The sequence below is a fragment of the Canis lupus genome, chromosome 17, assembly GCF_003254725.2.
Source record: "Canis lupus dingo isolate Sandy chromosome 17, ASM325472v2, whole genome shotgun sequence".
NCBI classification, from domain to species: Eukaryota; Metazoa; Chordata; class Mammalia; order Carnivora; family Canidae; genus Canis; species Canis lupus.
This window is the reverse complement of record NC_064259.1, coordinates 59779992-59802955: the sequence shown is the minus strand read 5'-3', so window position 1 is coordinate 59802955 and position 22964 is coordinate 59779992. Positions and strand designations below refer to the sequence as shown.

General features: G+C 35.7%; 1 protein-coding gene and 1 long non-coding RNA gene across 6 annotated transcripts in view; one reads left to right on the top strand and one right to left on the bottom strand.

Moving 5' to 3' along the window:
* LOC112664003 (uncharacterized) overlaps nucleotides 1-22964 on the bottom strand; it is a 41903-nt gene that overhangs the window by 18405 nt on the left and 534 nt on the right. For both annotated transcript variants that reach the window (XR_003139460.3, XR_003139461.3), the window contains exon 2: nucleotides 9626-9695. This is a non-coding gene — a long non-coding RNA (uncharacterized LOC112664003). The remainder of the gene's footprint in view (nucleotides 1-9625; nucleotides 9696-22964) is intronic.
* On the top strand, nucleotides 127-22678 carry HORMAD1 (HORMA domain containing 1). Of its 4 annotated transcripts, none has more exons than XM_025453113.3 (15): nucleotides 127-249; nucleotides 970-1032; nucleotides 2300-2444; nucleotides 5703-5766; nucleotides 6337-6373; nucleotides 8438-8458; nucleotides 8900-8926; nucleotides 10877-10944; nucleotides 11420-11571; nucleotides 13569-13828; nucleotides 15624-15690; nucleotides 15774-15850; nucleotides 16939-17022; nucleotides 19771-19842; nucleotides 22005-22678. In XM_025453113.3, exons 2-15 carry the CDS (start codon nucleotides 1000-1002, stop codon nucleotides 22083-22085), a joined length of 1188 nt encoding a protein of 395 aa, XP_025308898.1. In that variant the 5' UTR covers nucleotides 127-249; nucleotides 970-999; the 3' UTR covers nucleotides 22086-22678. The 4 variants fall into 4 exon arrangements, 3 of the variants coding, with proteins under 3 accessions (XP_025308898.1, XP_025308896.1, XP_025308897.1); XR_007403137.1 differs by lacking the exon at nucleotides 19771-19842 and adding an exon at nucleotides 19948-20104 and having other exon boundaries at nucleotides 163-254; XM_025453111.3 differs by having other exon boundaries at nucleotides 164-254.

The following is a 22964-nucleotide window of genomic DNA, read 5'->3' as shown; positions in this document are numbered from 1 at the left end:
TGGCATATGCAGCATCTTAACCTCAGCCTGCCGGCAATCTGGCATCTCTCCGGCTGAGAACCACTCCTCAGCCGTGGGATTCCCAGAGCGCCTTGCGCGGCTTAGGCGGGAAAGCAACTGGAGGTCACAGGACTGGTGTCGCGCCTCGGCGGTGACCGTTGAGGGAAGGCGCCTGCGCGTCAAGCTACGCGGAGCGCATGCTGGGAGGGGCAGGTTTTCAGGTCGCTCTCGCTGGCCCTCAGACGTTACGTAATGTATACGTTTCTTTGTTTTCTCTCATATTTCTTTTTGTTTTTTGCTTTTTAATCTCTTTTTCTATCAACTCTAGACTACTTTTAAGTTTCTAAAGGTTTTAAGGGTGGAACGTACAGGGAGAAATGTTATTTTTATTTCTTATTTTTCACGGGAGGCTCTTCAGACGAAGTTCTCTCTGGCGTCTAGTCCAGGCTCTGTCAGGATCGCTTCAAATGTGCCGTCTTCCAGTTGAATTTTCTGATTAAGAAAAGTGAAACTGGGCACCAAAAAAAAAAAAAAAAAAAAAAAGGAAACTTACGTGAAAAGATCAGTTATAATTGGGACATCAGAATCGGCCAAAATCTGGGATATTTTCTGTTCCCGTTTTTGGTGGTCCCACAGAGCAGGATAATGTGTTATTGTATCTGGAGCCTGCTAAAGTTCAGTGCAGGAGCGTTACCTCGTTCAGTCATTTTGAAACAGCAAATTTATAACAAAAATTTTAAGATCATTTTTAAGAATTTGGCATGGGCAGTTTTCATTACCTAATAGCTACCTAACTGTAGCAATGTAGTCAGTGCTTGAATACTGTAATTTATTAATTAATATGAAATTACTCACATAAAATTTATTTTTATTTATTTATGTGAAGTTCTTTTGATCTTACATGTAGTAAACTAGAATATTAGGGTTGAAAATAAGATCTGAAGTTAAAGCTCATATTTGTGTCACAAGGTTGAATTAAAGAAAAGACTTTATCGGAAGATGGCCACTGCACAATTGCAGAGAACTTCCATGGTATGATTTCTTATTCTTTTAATATGTTGGGTTTTTTAAAAAGATTTTATTTATTTATTTATTTTTTCAAATTTTTATTTATTTATGATAGTCACAGAGAGAGAGAGAGGAGGCAGAGACACAGGCAGAGGGAGAAGCAGGCTCCATGCACCGGGAACCCGACATGGGATTCGATCCCGGGTATCCGGGATCGCGCCCTGGGCCAAAGGCAGGCGCCAAACCGCTGCGCCACCCAGGGATCCCAAGATTTTATTTATTAATGAGAGGCACAGAGAGAGAGAAAGAGAGGGAGAGACATAGGCAGAGGGAGGAGAAGCAGGCTCCATGAAGGGAGCCTGATGTGGGACTCCATCCGGAACTCTGGGATCATGCCCTGAGCTGAAGGCAGATGTTCAACCACTGAGCCACCCCATATTTTTAATATGTAATTTTATTGTTTCTGAAGTCTCAACTTTTTATGTTCTAAAGCTAGAGTCAGCTGTTTGAGGATTTAATGAGATCAGGAAACTCCGTATTTTAAGAAAGGAAGATATTTACTAAACTACTTATAGAGTCAGGGGAGAATTGTATTAAATATTTAATGATTCACATTAAATAACTGGTTCATATTCAATTTACATTAGGTGTTAATGAATGCTTTTCTGGTGCTTTGATGAGATTATCATTTACAGCAGTCCATTCCTAGGAAATGAATGTCCATGCCTCACAAATATAAAATCCTCATTTTTGCATAGATATAGATACCTGGGTCAAACCTAGTCAGTAACTAATGAGAAAAGCAGTGTTAGCTATCATGTATTATGCACTCACAGATAGTCAACCTGCAGGAGGATTTTTAACACAATTTTTTTTTCTTTTAAGATTTTACACATTCACTCATGAGAGACCCAGAGAGAGAGAGAGGCAGAGACACAACAGAGGGAGAAGCAGGCTCCATGCAGGGAGCCTGATGTGGGATTCGATCCTGGGAATCCAGGATCATGCCCTGGGCCAAAAGCAGGCGCTAAACCGCTGAGCAACCCAGGGATCCCCTAACACAATTCTTAAGTACTTTTTGCATTTTACCTTTAGGCTGCAACCCTGGAATTACCCTGACTTTCTGGGGATTACTAACCACGATGGTTAGGAATTTTTCTTTTTTTTTTTTATGGTTAGGAATTCTTTGGGAAAGTATCATGCTTATGCAAAATTAGATCTATTTGAAGTTCAAGAAAGTGTTATTTTTAACAAATCTAAATAATAACATTTTAATTTTCCTTGAATTTAGAGTGCTTTGGTGTTTCCCAATAAGATATCAACAGAGCAGCAGTCTTTGGTGTTGGTGAAGAGGCTCCTAGCAGTTTCAGTATCCTGCATCACATATTTGAGAGGAATATTTCCAGAATGTGCTTATGGAACAAGATATCTAGATGGTAACACAATGTTTATGTTTTGTTTCTTTTGATTTTTTAAAAATATTTTATATATTTAATCATGAAAGACACAGAGAGAGAGAGGCAGAGACACAGACCAAGGGAGAAGCAGGCTCCCTGCAAGGAGCCCGACATGGGATTTGATCCCGGATCCCAGGATCATGTGATGGGCCAAAGGCAGACACTCAACCGCTGGCCCATCGATTTTTTAAATTTACTGTTTATTTTAAAACTTTCTTTAGAGGAAAAAAAAAAAAACTTTCTTTAGAGGTGCCTGGGTGGCTCAGTTGGTTAAATGTCTGACTATTGATTTCAGCTCAGGTCTCAATGTCAGGGTTGTGAATTCAAGCTCCATGTGGGTTCTGTGCTAGGTTGAAGCCTATTTAAAAACCAAAAAAAATTTTTTTTAATTAAAAAAAATGAAAAAATAGAAATAAAAGTAAATAAATAATTAATTTAAAAAAACACTTTCTTTAAGCATTCTTTTTTAAAGATTTTATTTATTTATTCATGGAAGACATGAGAGGCAGAGGGAGAAGCAGGCTCCCTGCAAGGAGCCTGGCGTGGGACTGGATCCCGGGTCTCCAGGATCACACCCTGGGCTGAAGGCATCCATCACTAAACCACTGAATCATCCAGGCTGCCCATCTTTAAACATATTTTTATTTGGGCTAACTTTAAAACTGATTTTTTTTCTTGGAGATTTTTTAAAATAATAACTATTGAGATATAATACACTTGACAATTCATACATTTAAAGTGCACAGTTGAATGATTTTTAGTGTGTTCAAATTGGTGTACAGCTATTCCCACAGTCAATTTTAGAACATTTCATCACCATAAGCAAACTCCACACCCACTAAGTCACTCTCCATTTCCCCACCTCCCCAGTCCTAGGCATCCACCAATCTGTTCTCTGTCTTTGTGGATTTGCCTATTCTGGACGTTTTATGTAAGTGAAATCATGCAATATGTGGTCCTTTGTGACCAGCTTCTCTCATTTAAAATGTTTTTCAGATTTATCCATATGGTAACATGAGTTAGTACTTCATTCTCTTTTATTGCTGAATAACATTCCTTTATATAGATTACCACTTTAATCTATCCGTCAGTTGATTTGTTTCAGTTGTTTCTACTTTTTGGCTATTACGTATTTTTTTCTTTTTTTTTTAAGATTTTATTTATTCATTCATGAGAGACACAGAGGCAGAAACATAGGCAGAGGGAGAAGCAGGCACCCTGCGGGGAGCCCAATGTGTGACTCGATCCCAGGACCCTGGGATCACAACCTGAGCCAAAGGCAAATGCTCAATCATTGAGCCACCCAGGTGCCCCCTGTTACATATGTTTTTCTTAATTTTTTTTTTTATTTGAGAGAAAGCACCCATGAGTAGGGGGTAGGGGCAGAGGGAGAGGGAGAGAATCTTAGGCAGACTCTGTGCTGAGCGTGGAGTTCAGTAGGGCTGTCTCACAACCCTGAGATCATGATCTGATCCAAAATCAAGAGTTGGATAGCTGAACCCACTGAGCCACCCAGGTGCCCCATATTTTCTTTGGCTGTTATAAATAATGCCGCATTCATGTACAAATTTTTGTGTGGACTAAAAGGTTTTTTAAAGTGTAATCAAGGGGCACCTTGGTTTCAGTTCATGTCTGATCTCAGGGTCATGAGACTGAGCTCAGAGTGGGGGCTCCATGATCAGAGTTGGCTTGAGTCTCTCTCTCCCTCTCCCAGTGCTCCTCCCCACAGTGTTCTCTGTCTCTTACAGAGATAAATAAACCTTTTTTTAAAGTATATTTAAGGGATGCCTGGGTGGCTCAGTGGTTGGGCATCTGCCTTTGGCTCAGGGTGTGATCCCAGTCCGGGGGTCAAATCCCACATCGGGCTCCCCGTGAGGAGTGCTTCTCCCTCTGTCTGTGTCTCTGCCTCTCTCTGTATCTCTCATGAATAAATAAATAAATAATATTTTTTAAAAATAATAAATATATAAATAAAGTATATTTAATACCTTTGGAAGCATTTGATCATAAAATTTTCCCTCAACTTCTCAAGTATATTTTGCCTGACATTACTCTTTTTTTTTTTATTTTTATTTATTTTTCTTTATTTTTTTCGCCTGACATTACTCTTAAAATGACAAACTAGGTAAAAACATTCTGGTGTGTTTTTTTTTGTTTGTTTTTTGTTTTTTAAGATTTTCTTTGTTTATTCATGAGAGACACAGAGAGAGAGGCAGAGACATAGGCAGAGGGAGAAGCAGGCTCCATGCAGAGAGCCCGATGTTGGACTCGATCCCGGGACTCTGGGATCATGCCCTGAGCCAAAGGCAAATGCTCAACCACTGAGCCTCCCAGGCATCCCAGCATTCTGTTGTTTATAGCTTTATATAGTGGTAGTATATGTTCTTGTGCTATTTTAAGGAAGTAAAAATAATACAGCCTATTTATACTACAGTAATAATTCATTACCCAGCATGTAGTATGTACCTAATTTTGTGCACTAACTATATGCTGGGCAATATGTTAAGCACTATGTTATGTATTATATCTTGTTAATTCATGTCACAGGCTTGTGAGTTAGATATTATCCCTATTTTTCAGATAAGGAATCTGAGACAGAAATCTCAGTCCTTTCCATTGTATTATTGTTGCTTTCTTGCAGGTTTCTATCTCTGATAGCGAGTTCTCTTTTTGGCCTCTTACAAGTGTTTAATTGGAATAAGGGCTCATGCAATATTCTGAGACTCATGGATGATGATGGTGTAAAAGCATTATATCTAACTTTAAGTATTCTGTAACTTTTCAAAATTAAAATTTGTACCCATCAACATGTGTTTTAATCATTATGATGCCATTTTATAATAAGAATTAAAAGATTATTTGTTTTTATAAAATCTTTCTTCTTTTAAATTATAGTAATATGGGATCTCTGGGTGGCTCAGTGGTTTGGTGCCTGCCTTTGGCCCAGGGTGTGATCCTGGGGTCCTGGGATCGAGTCCCACATCAGGATCCAAAACACGGAGTCTGTTTTTCCCTTTGCCTGTGTCTCTGCCTCTCTCTCTCTGTCTCTCTCAGGAATAAATAAAATCTTTAATAAATAAATAAATAAATAAATTATAGTAATACTTATCATCTGGAAGTTCATTGCCATTTAATAATATATCTCTAATACAGAGCTGAAGAAAATAATCTTCACTTAAATTTTTAGTTGTCTACTTATCTTAAGCAACTCTATATTGATATCATTTTGGTGTTTAGATCTTTGTGTCAAAATTCTGAGAGAAGATAAAAACTGTCCAGGATCTACACAGTTAGTGAAATGGTAAGTAAAAGAATACCTAGTGATATAAAATTATCTTTTTCTTAAATCACATTTTTTTTGTACCTTGGATACCTTTCATTGCATAACCCAATTTTAGTAATTGCCCCTTTAACACTAGATACTATTTTTGCAGGTCTTTGGATTTTTTTTTTTTTTGATTTTTGCATTAGTAATTTCCTTTATGTTCTATATGAACAGAATTCATTTTCCTAATAATGTTCCCCATGAGTAGCTGTCAGATATTTTACCTTCTATCCCCAGCTATCCTCCATCAACATTTTATATTTCTGCTATTATTTGTTTTGTTTTATTATTTTAAGCTGATTGATAAGAAGGGAGCTTTGGGGATCCTGGCTTGCTCAATCAGTAACACATGTGACTCTTGATCTCAGAGTTATAAGTTTGAGCCCCACATTGGGTGTAGAGATTACTTAAAAAAAATCTTTAAAACAAGGAATTTTAATAGATAATTCTATATTATTTGGTATTGAGATAATACAGAGACTATTTAAAATAATTCTCTCCTGGAAATGCATTCAGTCTAAAAATGAATCCTTCATTATTTTTTAGGATGCTAGGATGCTATGATGCTTTACAAAAAAAATATGTAAGTCAACATCTCCTTATCTTTTTTTCTACAGTTTGTACTCTACAAATGTAACAGCAATTCACAAAGTAAAACATTAATCTAACTTGGGCATAGGCCAGTTCAAATTACTCAAAAGTTTGAACATTTGGACATTTTAAAGACTAATATTCAACTCATTTAAAGCCAATAGAATTAATACTTAACAAATTTTGCCAAGCCAGTTTTGTTAACACTTGTCTTAGTAACACATATTAACTTACAAAAACTTAGTGAATTAATAAAAAGTCTTTATTTATTTATTTTGGTAAAGGTTTATTTATTTATTTATTCAGAGAGAGCGAGAGAGAGGCAGGCTCCATGCAGGAAGCCTGATGTGGAACTCAATCCCGGATCTCCAGGATCACACCCTGGGCTTCAGGCGGCGCTAAACCGCTGCGCCACCGGGGCTGCCCAATAAAAAGTCTTTATTTACTTATTTATTTTTTTAAAAGTCTTTAAAAATAGTTCATTTATTAGTTTCAAATGCCTTCTACAATTTTGTTTAGACTAATAATTTAATAAATTATTTATTTGTGAGAGTTCAAAAATAAACTTCCATGTGGCCTGGGTTAAATTGTTACAAATTCTGAATAAGTGAAATTTCAATTAGTAAGGGTTTATTGAAGATTATAAGCCTTTTTATTTACTTATGTTTATATCAGCGTATATAAGGAAGTCAAGCTCTAAACAAAATTGTAAAAAAGATAAAATTTTATCCTTGGTCACTAACCTCCTTTATTAAGGGCATCAAATATTTAAGACTCGTTAAATACTGAGTGCCTGCTATATACTAGACCTATATATTCTAGGTAGGAGCTGGGCGAACTAACAGTGGTCGACAAAACAGAGGAGTCTCTTCTATAGAGGGAAAGCGGTCAATAAAACAAGTAAATCGGATAATTTCCAATTGTGTTAAATGCCAATAAAATATTGAGAGAAAGTGTGTCGCAGATGGAGAGGTGGGGTAACTTTAGATAGGATAGACAGAAGAGCTTCTCTGAGTAGGTGACATTTAAGCTGAGACTTGATTGAGAAGAAACCAGCCAGGTATTGACTTTGGGAGAGAATATTCCTAGCAGAACAGCAAATACAGAAAGTTCAAGTTTATAGTTAAAGGAACAAGAAGAACGCCAGTGTAAATGTGAATGGAATGCAGTGAGCAGTGGGGGAGGGTGAGTGGCCTAGAGGAGCCTGGGGAGATAAACAGGGCATTCAGGACTCTGAATACGGTAGGGAGTCGGAATTCTATTTTAAGTGCAAATAAAAGGTAGGGAGTTGGAATTCTATTTTAAGTGCAAATAAAAGCCATTTGAAGGTTTTAAGTAGAAATATAACATCATTTGATTTATATTTTAAATTAAAAATCACTCTGGCTTTTAAAAATCACTGTAGCTTTTAAGACAATATACTGTGGAAGGAGAATAAGATTGGAATCAAGGAGAATGGTGTTTAATCTATTAATACAGTACTGGTGAAAAATCACTGAGGCTTAGACAAGGATGGCAGAGAAGGAAAGAAATGAAAAGATTCAGGGTATATTTGGCAGTAGAACTGATTGGACTTGTTGATGGGTTGGTTGTAGAGTGTAAGGAAAAGATCCAAATCAAGGATGACTCTTAGATTTTTGGCAGATTACTTGAGCGGATAATTTTCTGATTGTCTGTTCCTATGGTCTCCAAAGCCTCTTCCCTTTATTAAATGAGCAGAGTCCTGATCTCCACTTTACTCTTTTCAAAATCAGTTCTTACTTTGGTAAGGTTTAATGTGATATTTCACAGTATATATTTTCCTTGTAACTAGCAGAAATACCTATATTTGCTTAAGCCAATGACATGAATATCAAACTGTAGTTAAGTCAACTAGAAATAGATGTTTGGGAGATTAAAGAAGGATCTCCAAAGTAATGCTTTATATACATATTTCCTGCAAGATTATTTCTTATTAGGAATAAATGTTGAAATAAGACAAAGAATTCTTATAATCCATCATGAAAAAATATTTTATAGAGTAAAAGTAAGATTTTTGTTCTTTGTTATATTTCAGCTAAGGATGGTTGTTCTAGCTGTAAGTATTTTTAAATTGTATGTTCTTTTTTTTTTTTTTTTTTTTAAGCAAAACAGAAACATTGTATTTCACTCTGATAAAATTGTTTAGCCTGAAGTGAATGCACATGAAGTTAAAAAGTTAAAAACGTCTCCACATTATCAGTAAGAAATCAGAATACATTTCAACCAGTATCAGAATTTCCACCTTTGCTCTTAAATTGTATGTTCTTTTTAAAAGACTGTCAAATTTGACCTTGCTTATTTAAATAACACTAAAACCAGCAATTAGATTATGTGACTTTATTCAAACAGATTATTCAGTGGAAAAAAAGTAACAAAATATTTTGGGGGGTCATTTGTATTTTGTTTTGCTGAATCTATTTAATAGTTTAAACATCCAATTTAGTTCTCCTTGAATACTTAGCCTTATATAACTCAATTATAAATTATTTTTAAATAGGTGTACACCAATCCAGAAGACCCTCAGGTAGGTGTGCTTAAATTAGTAAGGAAACATAATATCTCTAATAACTAAAAATAACATAAAATTATAATAATATCTTATGCTTTTTTCCTTTATCTTATGCTTTTAATTGTATTCACTTTCACATGTATTTTCACATTTGAACCTCATAAAGACTTTCCTGAGGTAAGACAAGGCTTGTATTGTTACCTTTAAACAGATTAATATATTTACTACCAGAGAGATTGTGTGACTGATCCTGGACCAAAACCCATTAGAAATAACCTAAATCTCCTCACTTCTGCTTCTATATAATATTCTTACAGAATTATGAAGCCGGTTGAGTTTGACAAAAATAAAATACTTATTCTTTGAATATTCATCCCAATCCAGTCACATCTGCCTGTTTAGCTGACAATTAAAGAAGGAATTCAAGAAGTGACAGGGAAAATAAAATAACAAGAAACAAAAGGGGAAAACCTTTTGAGCACCTACTATTATTAGACTCTCTTTTTTGAGGCTTTATGTGCATTATCTCATTTATTTATCATAACCTTCATAAGGTAACTACCATTATCATCTCCACTTTATAGATAAGGAAACTAGATAGAAGGTTTCTTGCCGAAGTTCACAGTGGCAGAACCAGAATTTGGACCTAAGAAGGCTAGTCCATGATCTTAGTGCTTAACTATTCTACTACTTAACCATTATAACTATACTTACAGTTTTTCATTCAGTCATGGAGAAGCAGATTTTTTTTTAAAGAGAGCTGATCCCCATTCCTGTGTGAGCACTGAAATGTAAAGAAAGCAATAAAAAAAGCTTCAAGAGGGCTGGCAATATGTCTTCTCTTTGATACTCATGCTTGCAGTTAACACTTAAAATATGTCCATGGATGGGACGCCTAGGTGGCTCAGCAGTTAAGCCTTTGGCTCAGGTGGTGATCCTGGAGCCCCGGGATTAAGCCCTGGGATCTAGCACTCAGATCAGTCTCTGGATCGAGCCCCACATCGGGCTCCTTGCATGGAGCCTGCTTCTCCCTCTGTCTATGTCTCTGCTTCTCTCTCTCTCTCTGTGTCTTTCATGAATAAATAAAATCTTACAAATATATATATATATATATATGTCCATGGTGACAAAATATCATGGGCAAAGGCTGTGAATTAGTTGATTGTTCAGAAGCTAAGTAATTGTTTAGAAAATATTCATTTAGTTTCAGATGTTTTATATAGTTGAACATTTGTTTTTCAAAGAGCAACCTTGTTGATTCACTAATATTTTTTGATTGTTTGGTGTTCCAGGCACTTTATTAAGGGCTCTGTATAAATTATCCTATTTGTTAAATATTCACAACCACCAATAAGATAGGTACTATTTTCAGGTGGCCCAGGTGGCTCAGCGGTTTAGCCCTGAGCCTTCATCCCAGGGTGTGACCCTGGAGACCCTGGATCAAGTCCCACGTCGGGCTCCCTGCATGGAGCCTGCCTCTCCCTCTGCCTCTCTCTCTGTCTCCTCTCTGTGTATTCTCATGAATAAATAATAAAATTAAAGAAAAAAAAAGATAGGTACTATTTTCAGCCCCTTTTATTAGCTGGGGAAACTAAAATCTAGCAGGCTTAAATAACTTGCATCTGGTTACATATAGCAAGGATTTAAGCCCTGTGCTTAAGCCATTCTGCTAAAGTAAGAGATAATGCTGCCCCTCTTAACTGCTTACTAAGCAGTTCCTTCCCTCTGGTATATATGATACACATTGCAGTCAGTGGGAGGATAAATATATTTCCAAAACTGAAGCCCCAAACTCAAACCATGGCAATTTACAATTGGGACTTGAAGGATTCAATGGACCAATAAGGATTAATATGGCAGAAAAAATTATTAAATCAACATTAGGAGGCATACAAAAGGTGTTTTTAGCTACTTGGCTGCAGGTACTGTATATCAGATACGTAACTGTAATGCTTTCTATTAAAGACAATTTCAGAATGTTACCAGTTTAAATTCAAGTACGCTAGTAATGGACCAGTCATGGACTTCATAAGGTATTGTTTTATCATTTTCTTTTTGCACTACAGATTACCACTTATTCATATTAAAACTATATTCCTAAACTTGTGGATTAATTCTGAAACTTTTTAAACATCACCATTCCTTTATCTTATGCTTGCAAACCCAGATTACATGGCTAGTTATATATTATTTTAATTGTGAAACAGAGCCAAAGAATAGGAAAGCTATTGTATGCTTGAGTGATTAGAAATGTAATTAAAGTCCATCACTCATTTCCTTTAAAGATCTTATATAAAATGCATATTAATTTAAATAAAATTATTAGTATAATATTATTAGTGATATTAAATTTTAATAATAGTGACATTAAAACTCATTTTATGGTAACTTTCAACTTAAAAACTTAATGATATAATAGGAATAAAAATCTCAAATAGTAAAATGGGTATTTATGTTATTAGAAGCCGTGAGTGTCATAAAAGAAATTAATGTGTGATTCTCTTCTAGTAAAAACCAAAGCAGTGAATCTAGTATGTCGTCTGCTGACACCAAGAAAGCAAGTATTCTCCTCATTCGCAAGATTTATATTCTAATGCAAAATCTGGGACCTTTACCTAATGATGTTTGTTTGACCATGAAACTTTTTTACTATGATGAAGGTACTTTTTGTAATACATCTATACCTATATGTTTTATTATTGAAACAATTGGTTACCATCCCAAATGATTTTAAGCACCTCAGTTGTATTTTTTGATATAAAATTTTCACTTAATGTCAGTATTTGAGAAAGACTTGAAAAAATAGACTTTCAGACATACACAAACTTTTCCAGTGATGTGAACATATCCATGTGAGGTACAACCTCACTCATAATTAAAGAAATGAAACAGGGCAGCCCGGGTGGCTCAGCGGTTTAGCGCCGCCTTCAGCCCAGGGCCTGATCCTGGAGACCCAGGATCGAGTCCCCCGTCAGGCTCCCTGCATGGGGCCTGCTTCTCCCTCTGCCTGTGTCTCATGAATAAATAAATAAATAAAATCTTAAAAAAGAAACTTTATTTTTTTATTTTTATTTATTTATGATAGTCACAGAGAGAGAGAGAGAGAGAGAGGCAGAGACACAGGCAGAGGGAGAAGCAGGCTCCATGCACCGGGAGCCCGATGTGGGATTCGATCCCAGGTCTCCGGGATCGCACCCTGGGCCAAAGGCAGGTGCCAAACCGCTGCGCCACCCAGGGATCCCAAAAAGAAACTTAAAAAAAAAAAAAAGAAAGAAAGAAAGAAAGAAATGAAACAGTTGAGATGCTACTTTTCACTTACCAGAGCAGTAAAACTTGCAAACCAATTATTGGCAAGGGTGTGGGGTAAAGCAGGCACTTTTATAAATCTTGAGGGAATGTATATAAGCGCAACATTTTTAGAGAACAGTTTATCAGTAAAATTTTAAATGCACGTTCTCGTTAATCCAGAAATTTTATAGCTAAAAAAGTATCTTGGGAGTATACTTAACACAAACACGGAAGGTTATAGGTTTATAAGGAAACTATGCAAGCTGTTAAAAAGGATGTACTGATAATTTATCCAAGGAATATTAAAAATAAATTTTAAAAAATGTTAAAAACAACCAAGTAGGTAGGGCATCTGGGTGGCTCAGTTGGTTAAGCCTTCAACTCTTGATTTTGGCTCAAGAGTCATGATCTCAGGGTCCTGAGATGGAGCCCCACTTTGGGCTCCACACTCAGCACCAACCTGCTTGTCCCTCTCCCTCTGCTCCCTGCTCCCAGCATGCATGCAGGCACATGTTCGCTCTCTCAAATAAATAAAATAAATACGTAAAATCTTTTTTTTTTAAATCAGCTAGGTATAAAACAGTATCATCTTATTTGTGTTTTGTAATATGAAATATATATATTTACATGTGTAATATCTTCTAGAAGAACATAAATCAATAACAACTAACATTTATTGAATACTTACAATGTTCCAGTTCTGGTCTGAGTATTTTGCAACTTTAATTTGTCTAATACCCACAATGACCCAATGGAGTAGATATTATTATAAGTACTATTATTTCTCACAGATGAGAAAACCAAATCAAGGATGATATATAATTTATTCAAGGTCCTATAGCCAGTCAAGTGAAGGAAAAAAAGGTTGCCTTTTTTTTTCTTTTTTTAATTTTGTTTATTTTTTCATGATAGACAGAGAGAGAGAGAGGCAGAGACACAGGCAGAGGGAGAAGCAGGCTCTATGCACCCGGAGCCCGATGTGGGATTCGATCCCGGGTCTCCAGGATTACGCCCTGAGCCAAAGGCAGGCGCCAAACCGCTGCGCCACCCAGGGATCCCCCTTTTTTTTTTTTTAAGATTTTATTTATTTATTCATGAGAGACACAAGAGAGAGAGGCAGAGACACAGGCAGAGGGAGAAGCAGGCTCCATGCAGGGAGCCCATGTGGGACTCAATCCCAGGTCTCCAGGATCAGGCCCTGGGCTGAAGACGGCGCTAAGCCACTGAGCCACACGGGCTGCCCAAAGGTTGCCTTTCTATACTATTTGAAATGTCTTCAATCTGTATATATTATTATTATTATATTACTATGTTCTCTTCAATTTCATTCCTCAGTGTTTATGTACAGTTTTATACTTATTTTTTCCAGTTACACCCCCAGATTACCAGCCTCCAGGTTTTAAGGATGGTGATTGTGAAGGAGTGATATTTGAAGGGGAGCCTATGTACTTAAATGTGGGAGAAGTCCCAACACCTTTTCACACCTTCAAAGTAAAAGTGACTACTGAGAAAGAACGAATGGAAAATATTGATTCAGCTATATTATCACCAAAACAATTAAAAACACCACTTCAAAAAATTCTCATGGACAAAGATGATGTAGCAGATGAACAGGAGCATTATATAAGTGTCAGTACATTTTAACAAGTTATAAAGTATAAATAACAAATGTTTACCCAATTCTAAGGACTAATAGTTCTCATTAATATTTACATAAATACTGTATTATAATCATAAACTCAAGGTTGGTAGGGACCTTAAAGTATAGGCTTTTCATTTTAAGACTTTTTTTTTTAAAGATTTATTTATTTATGATAGACATAGAGACAGAGAGAGGCAGAGACACAGGAGGAGGGAGAAGCAGGCCCATGCCGGGAGCCTGACGTGGGACTCGATCCCAGGACTCCAGGATCGCGCCCTGGGCCAAAGGCAGACGCTAAACTGCTGAGCCACCCAGGGATCCCCCCATTTTAAGACTTTTTACGTTGGTGCAAACATTATTCTCAGAAATTTAAAAACACAACTATTTTAGGTGAAGTAGGGAATGGTCCTGGAGGCCCGGCCACTCACCACCTCAACTACCCTCATAGTGGACTCTGAGGATAAATCCTTTGGTCTGGAGCATAATTTGAAAACCATTGAACTATTCCAATCCCCCAACTAATGTTGGAATCCTTTCTACCATATGCCTACTAGGTGCTCATTTAAACCTTTACTTAAACTTCCTGGGGCCTGCAAAGCAGCCTGGAAGCTCCTGGAAGGCAGGAAAAGTGTCTTGCATCTTTGTAATCCTCCTGTGCCTAACACTTAGGTGTACCATGTGCATTTTCAGTATTGGTTGAATGGATAGACGAATAGAAATATAAAAAAGACTTGTTTTATTGCCTCACTCCCAGGAAATCTTTCACATTAACATGATTATTTTTAATCTAATCTTTGTTGTTGTCTTGTTATTTTATTCTAAATTACAACCTCAGTATTTATGTATAGAGACTGACTTCTTTTTTTTTTTTTTTTTTCAGAGACTGACTTCTGATGTAGGTTCTGCCACATCCTTACAAATAGAAAATTCAGTTTTCAACCAATTTAGTCAAAGAAATAGTATTCTCAAAACCTAAATCCCAGTGATTGATTGTAAACAAGTATGACTGGGATTTATGTAGCATTCTTTAAAATATTTAAAGCACTTTGACATATGTCACAAAGAGAAAAATAATTATAAAGTAGACGTTAAACTCGTTTCTATTTCTGCCATGTCGTGACTGAACTTACTCTTCACTAACTCCCTGAAGAGGGTTGGGGCACTTTTTATTCAGAGTGTTTGCTAACATCTTTATAAAAATTCAGAGGGATCCCTGGTTGGCCCAGCGGTTTGGTGCCTGCCTTTGGCCCAGGGCGCGATCCTGGAGACCCGGGATCGAATCCCACGTCGGGCTTCCAGTGCATGGAGCCTGCTTCTCCCTCTGCCTGTGTCTCTGCCTCTCTCTCTCTCTCTCTCTCTCTGTGACTATCATAAATAAAAAAAAAAAAAAATTTTTTTAAATTTAAAAAAAATTCAGAGATAATAGAAGCATTAGTTGTGTGAACATGTCTAGTTCAGTGCCCTCAAAAAGTAAGAACTAAGGGTTCTTAGAACCATTATATATTTTTGAGAAAATTGTATATTTGTCCTTAAAGCATCCCTGCAAAGTAAAGTAGTAGTTTATACTTTGGATAAATGTGATACCTTGTCATAGTAATTATAGGACTTTATTTCTAGCAAAGTGTAAGTTAGTTGTAGCGTTATGTTTAACCTTCACATAAAACACATTTGTTCATAAATAATTCTACCCAGTTGTTTTAATTTCTTTCTGAAATGTGTCCATTTTTTTTCCCTCATGTAATTATGTTGATTACATGGATTGTAATCCTGTAATCATTACAGGATGATTTTGACGTTGAAACTAAAATGGAAGAGCAGAAAAGAAACCTTGGATCTTCTGAACTTGGAGGTAAGAAGTTAATGAAAATGTAGATTAATTCACTTCCAGTTCAGTTCTATACCATTTTAACTCTTTTTTTTTTCTTTAAACAGAACCAAGTTTAGTTTGTGAGGAAGATGAAATTATGAGGTCTAAAGAAAGTCTAGATCTTTCAATTTCTCATTCTCAGGTATAAATTTGATAATTGATCTCACTTTTAACTTTTTTTCTGAAAAAACTATTCTTATTTAGTTATTTTTCAGCTTTTCTTATTTAGTCAAGGTCTTTTAGAAAAATATTAGGTCTTAAGAATGCTTTTTAACAAAATTTGAGAAGTATATGTTGAAAAGTTTTGAGTCGATATCATTGTGGGTTTGTTTAGTAATATAAATACTGTTCATAAAATTTCAGAATTTCAGAGTTAGATAGGATCTTCAGCAATTAAACCATCACCTTTTGTATTTACAAATGGAGAATATAGGGATCCCTGGGTGGCGCAGCGGTTTGGCGCCTGCCTTTGGCCCAGGGCGCCATCCTGGAGACCCGGGATCGAATCCCACGTTGGGCTCCCGGTGCATGGAGCCTGCTTCTCCCTCTGCCTGTGTCTCTGCCTCTCTCTCTCTGTGACTATCATGAATAAATAAATAAAATCTTAAAAAAAACCAAAAAAAAAAAACAAAAAAAACAAATGGAGAATATAATATGTTTTTGTTGCCTGGAGCAGACATGATTAATTTTTTTCCCATAGATAGTAAAATCTTGATGAAACATTTAAATAAAAAGAACTTGAAAATAATGGGACTGATTATTGTCCACCTTCCTCTGTACATCCCATTTCTCCAGTGGGAATAAGCTAAAGTTCTTATCTTCTGGGGTCACCTGGGTGGTTGAGCATCTGTCTTTGGCTCAAGGAATGATCCTGGGGTCCTGGGATAGAGTCCCACATCAGGCTCCCCCTCTGCCTATGTCTTTGTCTGTCTCTGTCTCTCATGAATAAATAAAATCTTTAAAAAAAAAAGTTCTGATTTTCTGAAAGAGTGGTCTAGTGCCTGGTGATCATTTGGGAATTTTTCAGTTCAGTGAATTATCAATTGCATACAGTGTCAGTTTCACTACCTTTAGCTTTGCACTTTTTGTGACAGTAAGAACTATTCACAATTAATGGTTTTCATTAATATAACAAGATTCTAGATTTTATGTTATTGAATTTTGGAGCCTCATTATTATGTTATGGAAAGTTTTGATTATGTTATATGATTTTGTATTATTATTTTCTAGGTTGAACAGTTAGTCAGTAAAACATCTGAACTTGATGTATCTGAAAGCAAAACAAGAAGTGGAAAAATCTTTCAGAATAAAATGGTAAGTGTATCTTTAGATTTTTTTTCCATTCTAACCTTATAATTTTTTCCCACATATGAGTTTATTTCGGTTCTTAATCCTTCCTTTATTGGACCAATATTTAGTAAGCACCTGTTATGTGTCAGATACTTTACTAGGTGCTGGAGATATAACATGAGTAACACATTATTGCTGCTCTTAGCTAAAAGTTTAGTAATTGGAGGTCAACAAGCAGTGATACAGGGCTATGATAAGAGTTTGAACAGGCTACATGGAACGAAGAAAAGAATGGTTAGTTTTTTTGAAGGTACATAAAAGAGAATTCAGGAACAACTTTGAGAAATGACACTATCATCCAGACTCCCAAGGAGATTTCCTAGAATTCCAAAATAATCTCATGTTCTATCCTGTAAATAGTTTGTCTTGTTAGTAAGACATTAAAAATGAGTGTTTTGTATATATTTTGCATAAAATAAATCTCATGTTTTTAAGCAAAAGACCCACTGCTTTGTTTTAGTTTTCTACTTTTTCTAAACGGAAATTTGTATTTTATTTTAGACCTTTAAGTTACTCAAAGGTTCAGAGGTAAAGAAAAACCATTCTGTAAAATATTACATCTAAATTTAGGAAACAAATAGCATACTCTAACAGTGGCATTTCTTCCCAACTCCTCATTCAGTGACATCATGTTGGTAGCTTGAATTTGGACATGATGAGAATATTCACAGCATGGAAATCAGCAAATGCCTCAATTCAGCATTTGTTACTCCTAGAGAACTAGTTGTTAAACATTTACCAGCACACAGTTGATTATAGCGCTAATTTTAGGCGCCCCTTTTTCCACATTCTTTTTTTAAATTTTTATTATTTTTAGTAATCTCTGTCCCCAGTGTGGGGCTCAAACGCGTGACCCCAAGATCAAGAATCACATGCTCTTCCAAATGAGCCAGCCAGGCATCCCTTTTTCCACATTCTCAGTTGGAAGTTAGAACTGTCAGAAGGCAGTATTCAAACAAGTATGCTGATGAAAGCGAGATAAAAGAATTTCAAAAATTAGTACAACTAGCAGCAAAATGGTCGTCTAGGCAGCTTCTACTTAGGATGGGTATCCTTTACTAGGATATAGGGAGAAAAACAAGAATTTTTTTTTAAGATTTTATTTGTTTATTCATGATAGACATAGAAAGAGAGGCAGAGACACAGGCAGAGGGAGAAGCAGGCTCCATGCAGGGAGCCCGACGCAGGGACTCAATCCTGGGACTCTAGGATCGTGCCCTGGGCCAAAGGCAGGCGCCAAACCGTTGAGCTACCCAGGGATCCTCCTTTTTTTAAAAAAGATTTTATTCATTTATTCGAAAAGCAAGAATTTGAAAAAATTACTAGGCAAGATTTTCTTGTAATACGACATTAAGATACTTTGGGTACATAAATTCATTTCTGAAGTTGCCCGTGTTTTTGGATATGAACTCTTTGCCAAAATACTACTGATTTTGAGACTCATGACTGAATTCTTGTTAGGAAAGGGCAAGAAATGAAAATATTTAATAGTATATGTACACTAAGAAAGTTATCATTGAAAAGTACATTTTCAACATCAGAAAATGAGTATCTCCTTTTAGAGAATAGTAATACGAAAGCTAATAGTTTGTCATCATCCAATCATCACTTTAAAAACTGCATGGGGGGATCCCTGGGTGGCTCAGCGGTTTAGCACCTGCCTTTGGCCCAGGGCATGATGCTGGAGTCTGGGGATCGAGTCCCACGTCGGGCTCCTGGCATGGAGCCTGCTTCTCCCTCTGCCTGTGTCTCTGCCTCTCTATCTCTCTGTGTCTCTCATGAATAAATAAATAAAATCTTAAAAAAAAAAGAAAGAAAATCTTTAAAAAAATAAAAATAAAAGGGATCCCTGGGTGGCGCAGCGGTTTAGTGCCTGCCTTTGGCCCAGGGCGCGATCCTGGAGACCTGGGATCAAGTCCCACGTCGGACTTCCTGCATGGAGCTTGCTTCTCCCTCTGTCTGTGTCTCTGCCTCTCTCTCTCTCTGTGTGACTATCATGAATAAATAAAATCTTAAAAAAAAAGAAAATGCTATAAAAAAATAAAAATAAAAAATAAAATAAAAACTGCATAGATAGCATTATTTACAATAGCCAAAAGGTAGAAAAACCTAAATATCCATTAACAGACAAATGGAGAAACAAAATGTGATATATCCATACAATGGAATATTATTCAGCTATAAAAAGAAATGAAGTACCAATGTATGCTTCAATCTGGATGAACCTTGAAAATATGCTAAATGAAAGAAACCAATCACAAAAGTCCACATATGATATGATTCTACTCATTGAAAGTTCAGAATAGGTATTTCTATAGAGAAAAGGTCTTAGAGCTAAGTAGAAGAAGGGGAGAATAGGGAAGTGATATCTATATTCTATATTTAAAGAACCCAGGTATCCTATCTTAGTAGGAAAGTTATACAAGGTATAATTTTAAAAAGAAGAGAAGGAAGAAGGAACAAATCAACCACAGGTTTCTTTTGGAATGATAAAAGTGTCTAAAATTGACTACAATGATGGTTGCACAACTCTGTGAATATACTTAAAATTATTGAATTGTACAGTTTTAAAGAAATGAGTTGTATGGCATCTGAATTATATCTCAGAGAAGCTTTTTTAAAAACCTGCATGTAGTTGCCTATAGTTAAAAAATCAAGTGGCTATTGTTCTTTGAGAAATAACCAATTAGTAATTATTCCATCTTTGTGGAGGCTAATGGAAATCAACCAGTAAAATCTTCTAAAGAAAATCGGAAGAGAAATCAACTCGAATCTGGGAAAACAGTAAGTCTTATGATAATATATAGGTTGAATAAAATGACAAATATCAGACTATCATTATTGTAGATTAAATTTTATTTCTGTTTATTTTTAATTTATTTTTCTTAGAGAGGGAGAGTGGGGAAGAGGGACAGAAGCAAAGGGAGAGAGAGACGATCTTAAGCATGCTCCACACCCAGTCAGAGCCTGACTTGATTTCATAACCCTGAGATCATGATCTGAGTGGAAATCAAGAGTCAGATGCTTAACCAACAAAGCCACCCAGGTGCCTCTAAATTAAATTATAAATGACAAATAAGATAGAATCCCTGTATATTACTTCAGAGTACTATTATCCAAATCTTATTTGTATATAATTGATTCTAAAAAATAAGGTGATTTTAAAATAAAGATATGCTATGTTTATTAATTTTTTCCATGTAAATATTTACTGCTTTCATGAATGATTTGAAGTAGCTGGAGGAATTTATAAAATAAATAAAAATCAGTATGTCTGGAAAAATATGAATAGAATGAGAAAATGAGTATAAGAATATTTAGGCATGGGCAGCCCGGGTGGCTCAGTGGTTTAGAGCTGCCTTTGGCCCAGGGCGTGATCCTGGGGACCGGGGGTCGAGTCCCGCGTCAAGCTTCCTGCATGGAACCTGCTTCTCCCTCTGCCTGTGTCTCTGCCTCTCTCTCTCTCTCTCTCTCTCTCTGTCTCTCATGAATAAATAAATAAAATCTTTTTAGAAAAGAATATTTAGGCCATTTTATATGTAGAGCTAAAATTGGGCCACAGATTTGATCTGAGCTTCCTAGAGAACAAAAGTGAAATAAAAATAAGTTACCAAATCAACTTGTTCCCTTAAAATATAGCATCTCCTCTCAGTACCTTAGGAGAAAGAAAAATTTTCCTGACCTAAATTTTTTAACAGTTGTTTAGTATTTGGGACCTTATTTTACCAAATGAGATCATGTATTTGTCATTTCTGAGATAAATATTTATATTTTTCAACTAGAATTTTTTGGTATTATTAGACTAAAATTTAGACAACTGAATATCTAAGATTGCTTTTAAAAAAATCAAACGTTAAAAAAAAAATCAAACGTTGAAGGGGTAATCTCAAAAATATACTTAATAGTATTTTCAATTCACGTATCTTAAGAGAATGAAATAACCTGGTACTTCATTAATATAGTGTCTAACTTTTCCCAATGTATTAAGCTTTGATTTTTTTTCAAAATCATTTCATTTTTGGGATACCCGGATGGCTTAGCGGTAAGCATCTGTCTTCAGCCCAGGGTGTGATCCTGGAGATCCAGGATCGAGTCCCACATCGGGCTCCCTGCCTGGAGCCTGCTTCTCCCTCTGTCTGTGTCTCTGCCTCTCTCTCTCTGGGTCTCTCATGGATAAATAAATAAAATCTTTTAAAAAAAATATTTCATTTGTATCGTTAGTGAGTTTTTTCAGAAAAATCAAAGTTGAGTAACTCAGGGAATACTTTTAGGAATTTTCTTAATTTGTCCTCCCATACATTTAAAAGTGTGCATTGACTGCTAATATCTATCAGGCACTGCTAAGTACCAGGGATATAAGAAGAAAACAATTTAAATTTTAACATGGTGCAACGGTAGAGTGTTTCTCTATATGCAGCTCATTTTTTTTTTAAGAATTTATTTATTCATGAGACGGAGAGGCAGAGACATAGGAAGAGGGAGGAGAAGCAGGCTCCATGCAGAGAGCCCAATGTGGAACTCAGTCCCAGGACTCTGGGATCATGCCTTGAGCCAAAGGCAGACACTCAACCACTGAGCCACCCAGGGATCCCTGTAGCTCATTTTTAAATCTTTTTTTCCCCTCTTACTCCTCCAAAATATTTTACTATTTTAGGACATAATGTTAGATCTATGTTTGTGACTTCTCCAACAACAATGAAGACCTTGTATACTTTACAAGTATAAAACTTTCAGCAGCCATCAAATTATATCTGTAATAAAATTTACCCTACTTTTTAAAGAACTCTTGTAGCCTATCTTAGTAGGAAATAGTTACACTGCATATAATTTTAAAAGGAAAAGGAAGGAATAAATGAACAAAAACATACCTCGGAGACATGAAAATAATCTAAAAGTAAAGACATGTAAATTGGAAAGTATCCTTAATAGTTGTTTTCTTTTGACAGGTCCTTTATCACTTTGATTCTTCTAGTCAAGAGTCAGTGCCCAAAAGAAGAAAGTTTAGTGAACCAAAGGAACATATATAAAAATTATTTTTTTCTTCTGTATGTTTTTGAAGTTCTCAACATTTAAACTAAAGGACACGGTATTACTATTTTAACGTGTATTTGACCTACCTGTGAAGATTTATATGTAGTCTTAAGCAGTTAGTACACTAAAATGAATTTTTAGCTGAGTTTTATATTGTGATTCTTAATCTTATCTGAGACAATGTAAGAGACCTTTTGAATAAAACCAAAAGTAAATGTCATAATAATTGATTTTTCTCATTATCTACTCACTATTGATCTATCTTCCATTTTGGTGGATACTTCCTTTAAATATAAACTTCTAAGGCCCTCTAGAGCCAATTTAAAAACAAATAATGTTTATTTTATCATTAAATTTTGATAGGAATTTACTTTTTACTTATGTTAAAAGTGTAACACTTAACTGTCCCTGGGTCATTAAAACAATGTTCTTCAGTACTTTGATAGAGTGTATTAACATGGTAATATATAACATACCATTAAAAACTGGTTATTTATCTTTTGTAACTTTTTTTTACTTCAAGACAAAATGACTGATTTTTAAGGTCTGGCATTTTGCAACATAAATAAAATATTGTTCAACATCTAGACTCTCATGGCTTCGAATTTTTAATTAACAGAAAATGTTTAGGTACTAATTTTGAGATCTTTTGGTAGATGATACTTTGCAAGAGTTGAGCACACTTCCCAGAACCTTTGAGCGGTAAGTGTGAAAGATATTGTGCTTTTAGTGAGAAACCTGGGACCTGGTTTCAACTTTGAACATTTCCTTTGCCTTAAAAGAGGAAGAATTAAAACTTGGTCTGTTTGCTTCTAGCAGTTTCAGCAGCCATATTATAAAACATTGATTATCCATAGGTTTGCCATTAACAAACG

What these genes read in the sequence shown, in the direction of transcription:
- HORMAD1 (XM_025453111.3), top strand. Translation starts at nt 198, where the DNA reads ATGCTGGGAGGGGCAGGTTTTCAGGTCGCTCTCGCTGGCCCTCAGACG. An exon ending in ACTTTTTTACTATGATGAAG is followed by an intron (nt 11,572 to 13,568) that starts GTACTTTTTGTA and finishes TATTTTTTCCAG; the next exon opens with TTACACCCCCAGATTACCAG. An exon ending in TGGATCTTCTGAACTTGGAG is followed by an intron (nt 15,691 to 15,773) that starts GTAAGAAGTTAA and finishes TTCTTTAAACAG; the next exon opens with AACCAAGTTTAGTTTGTGAG.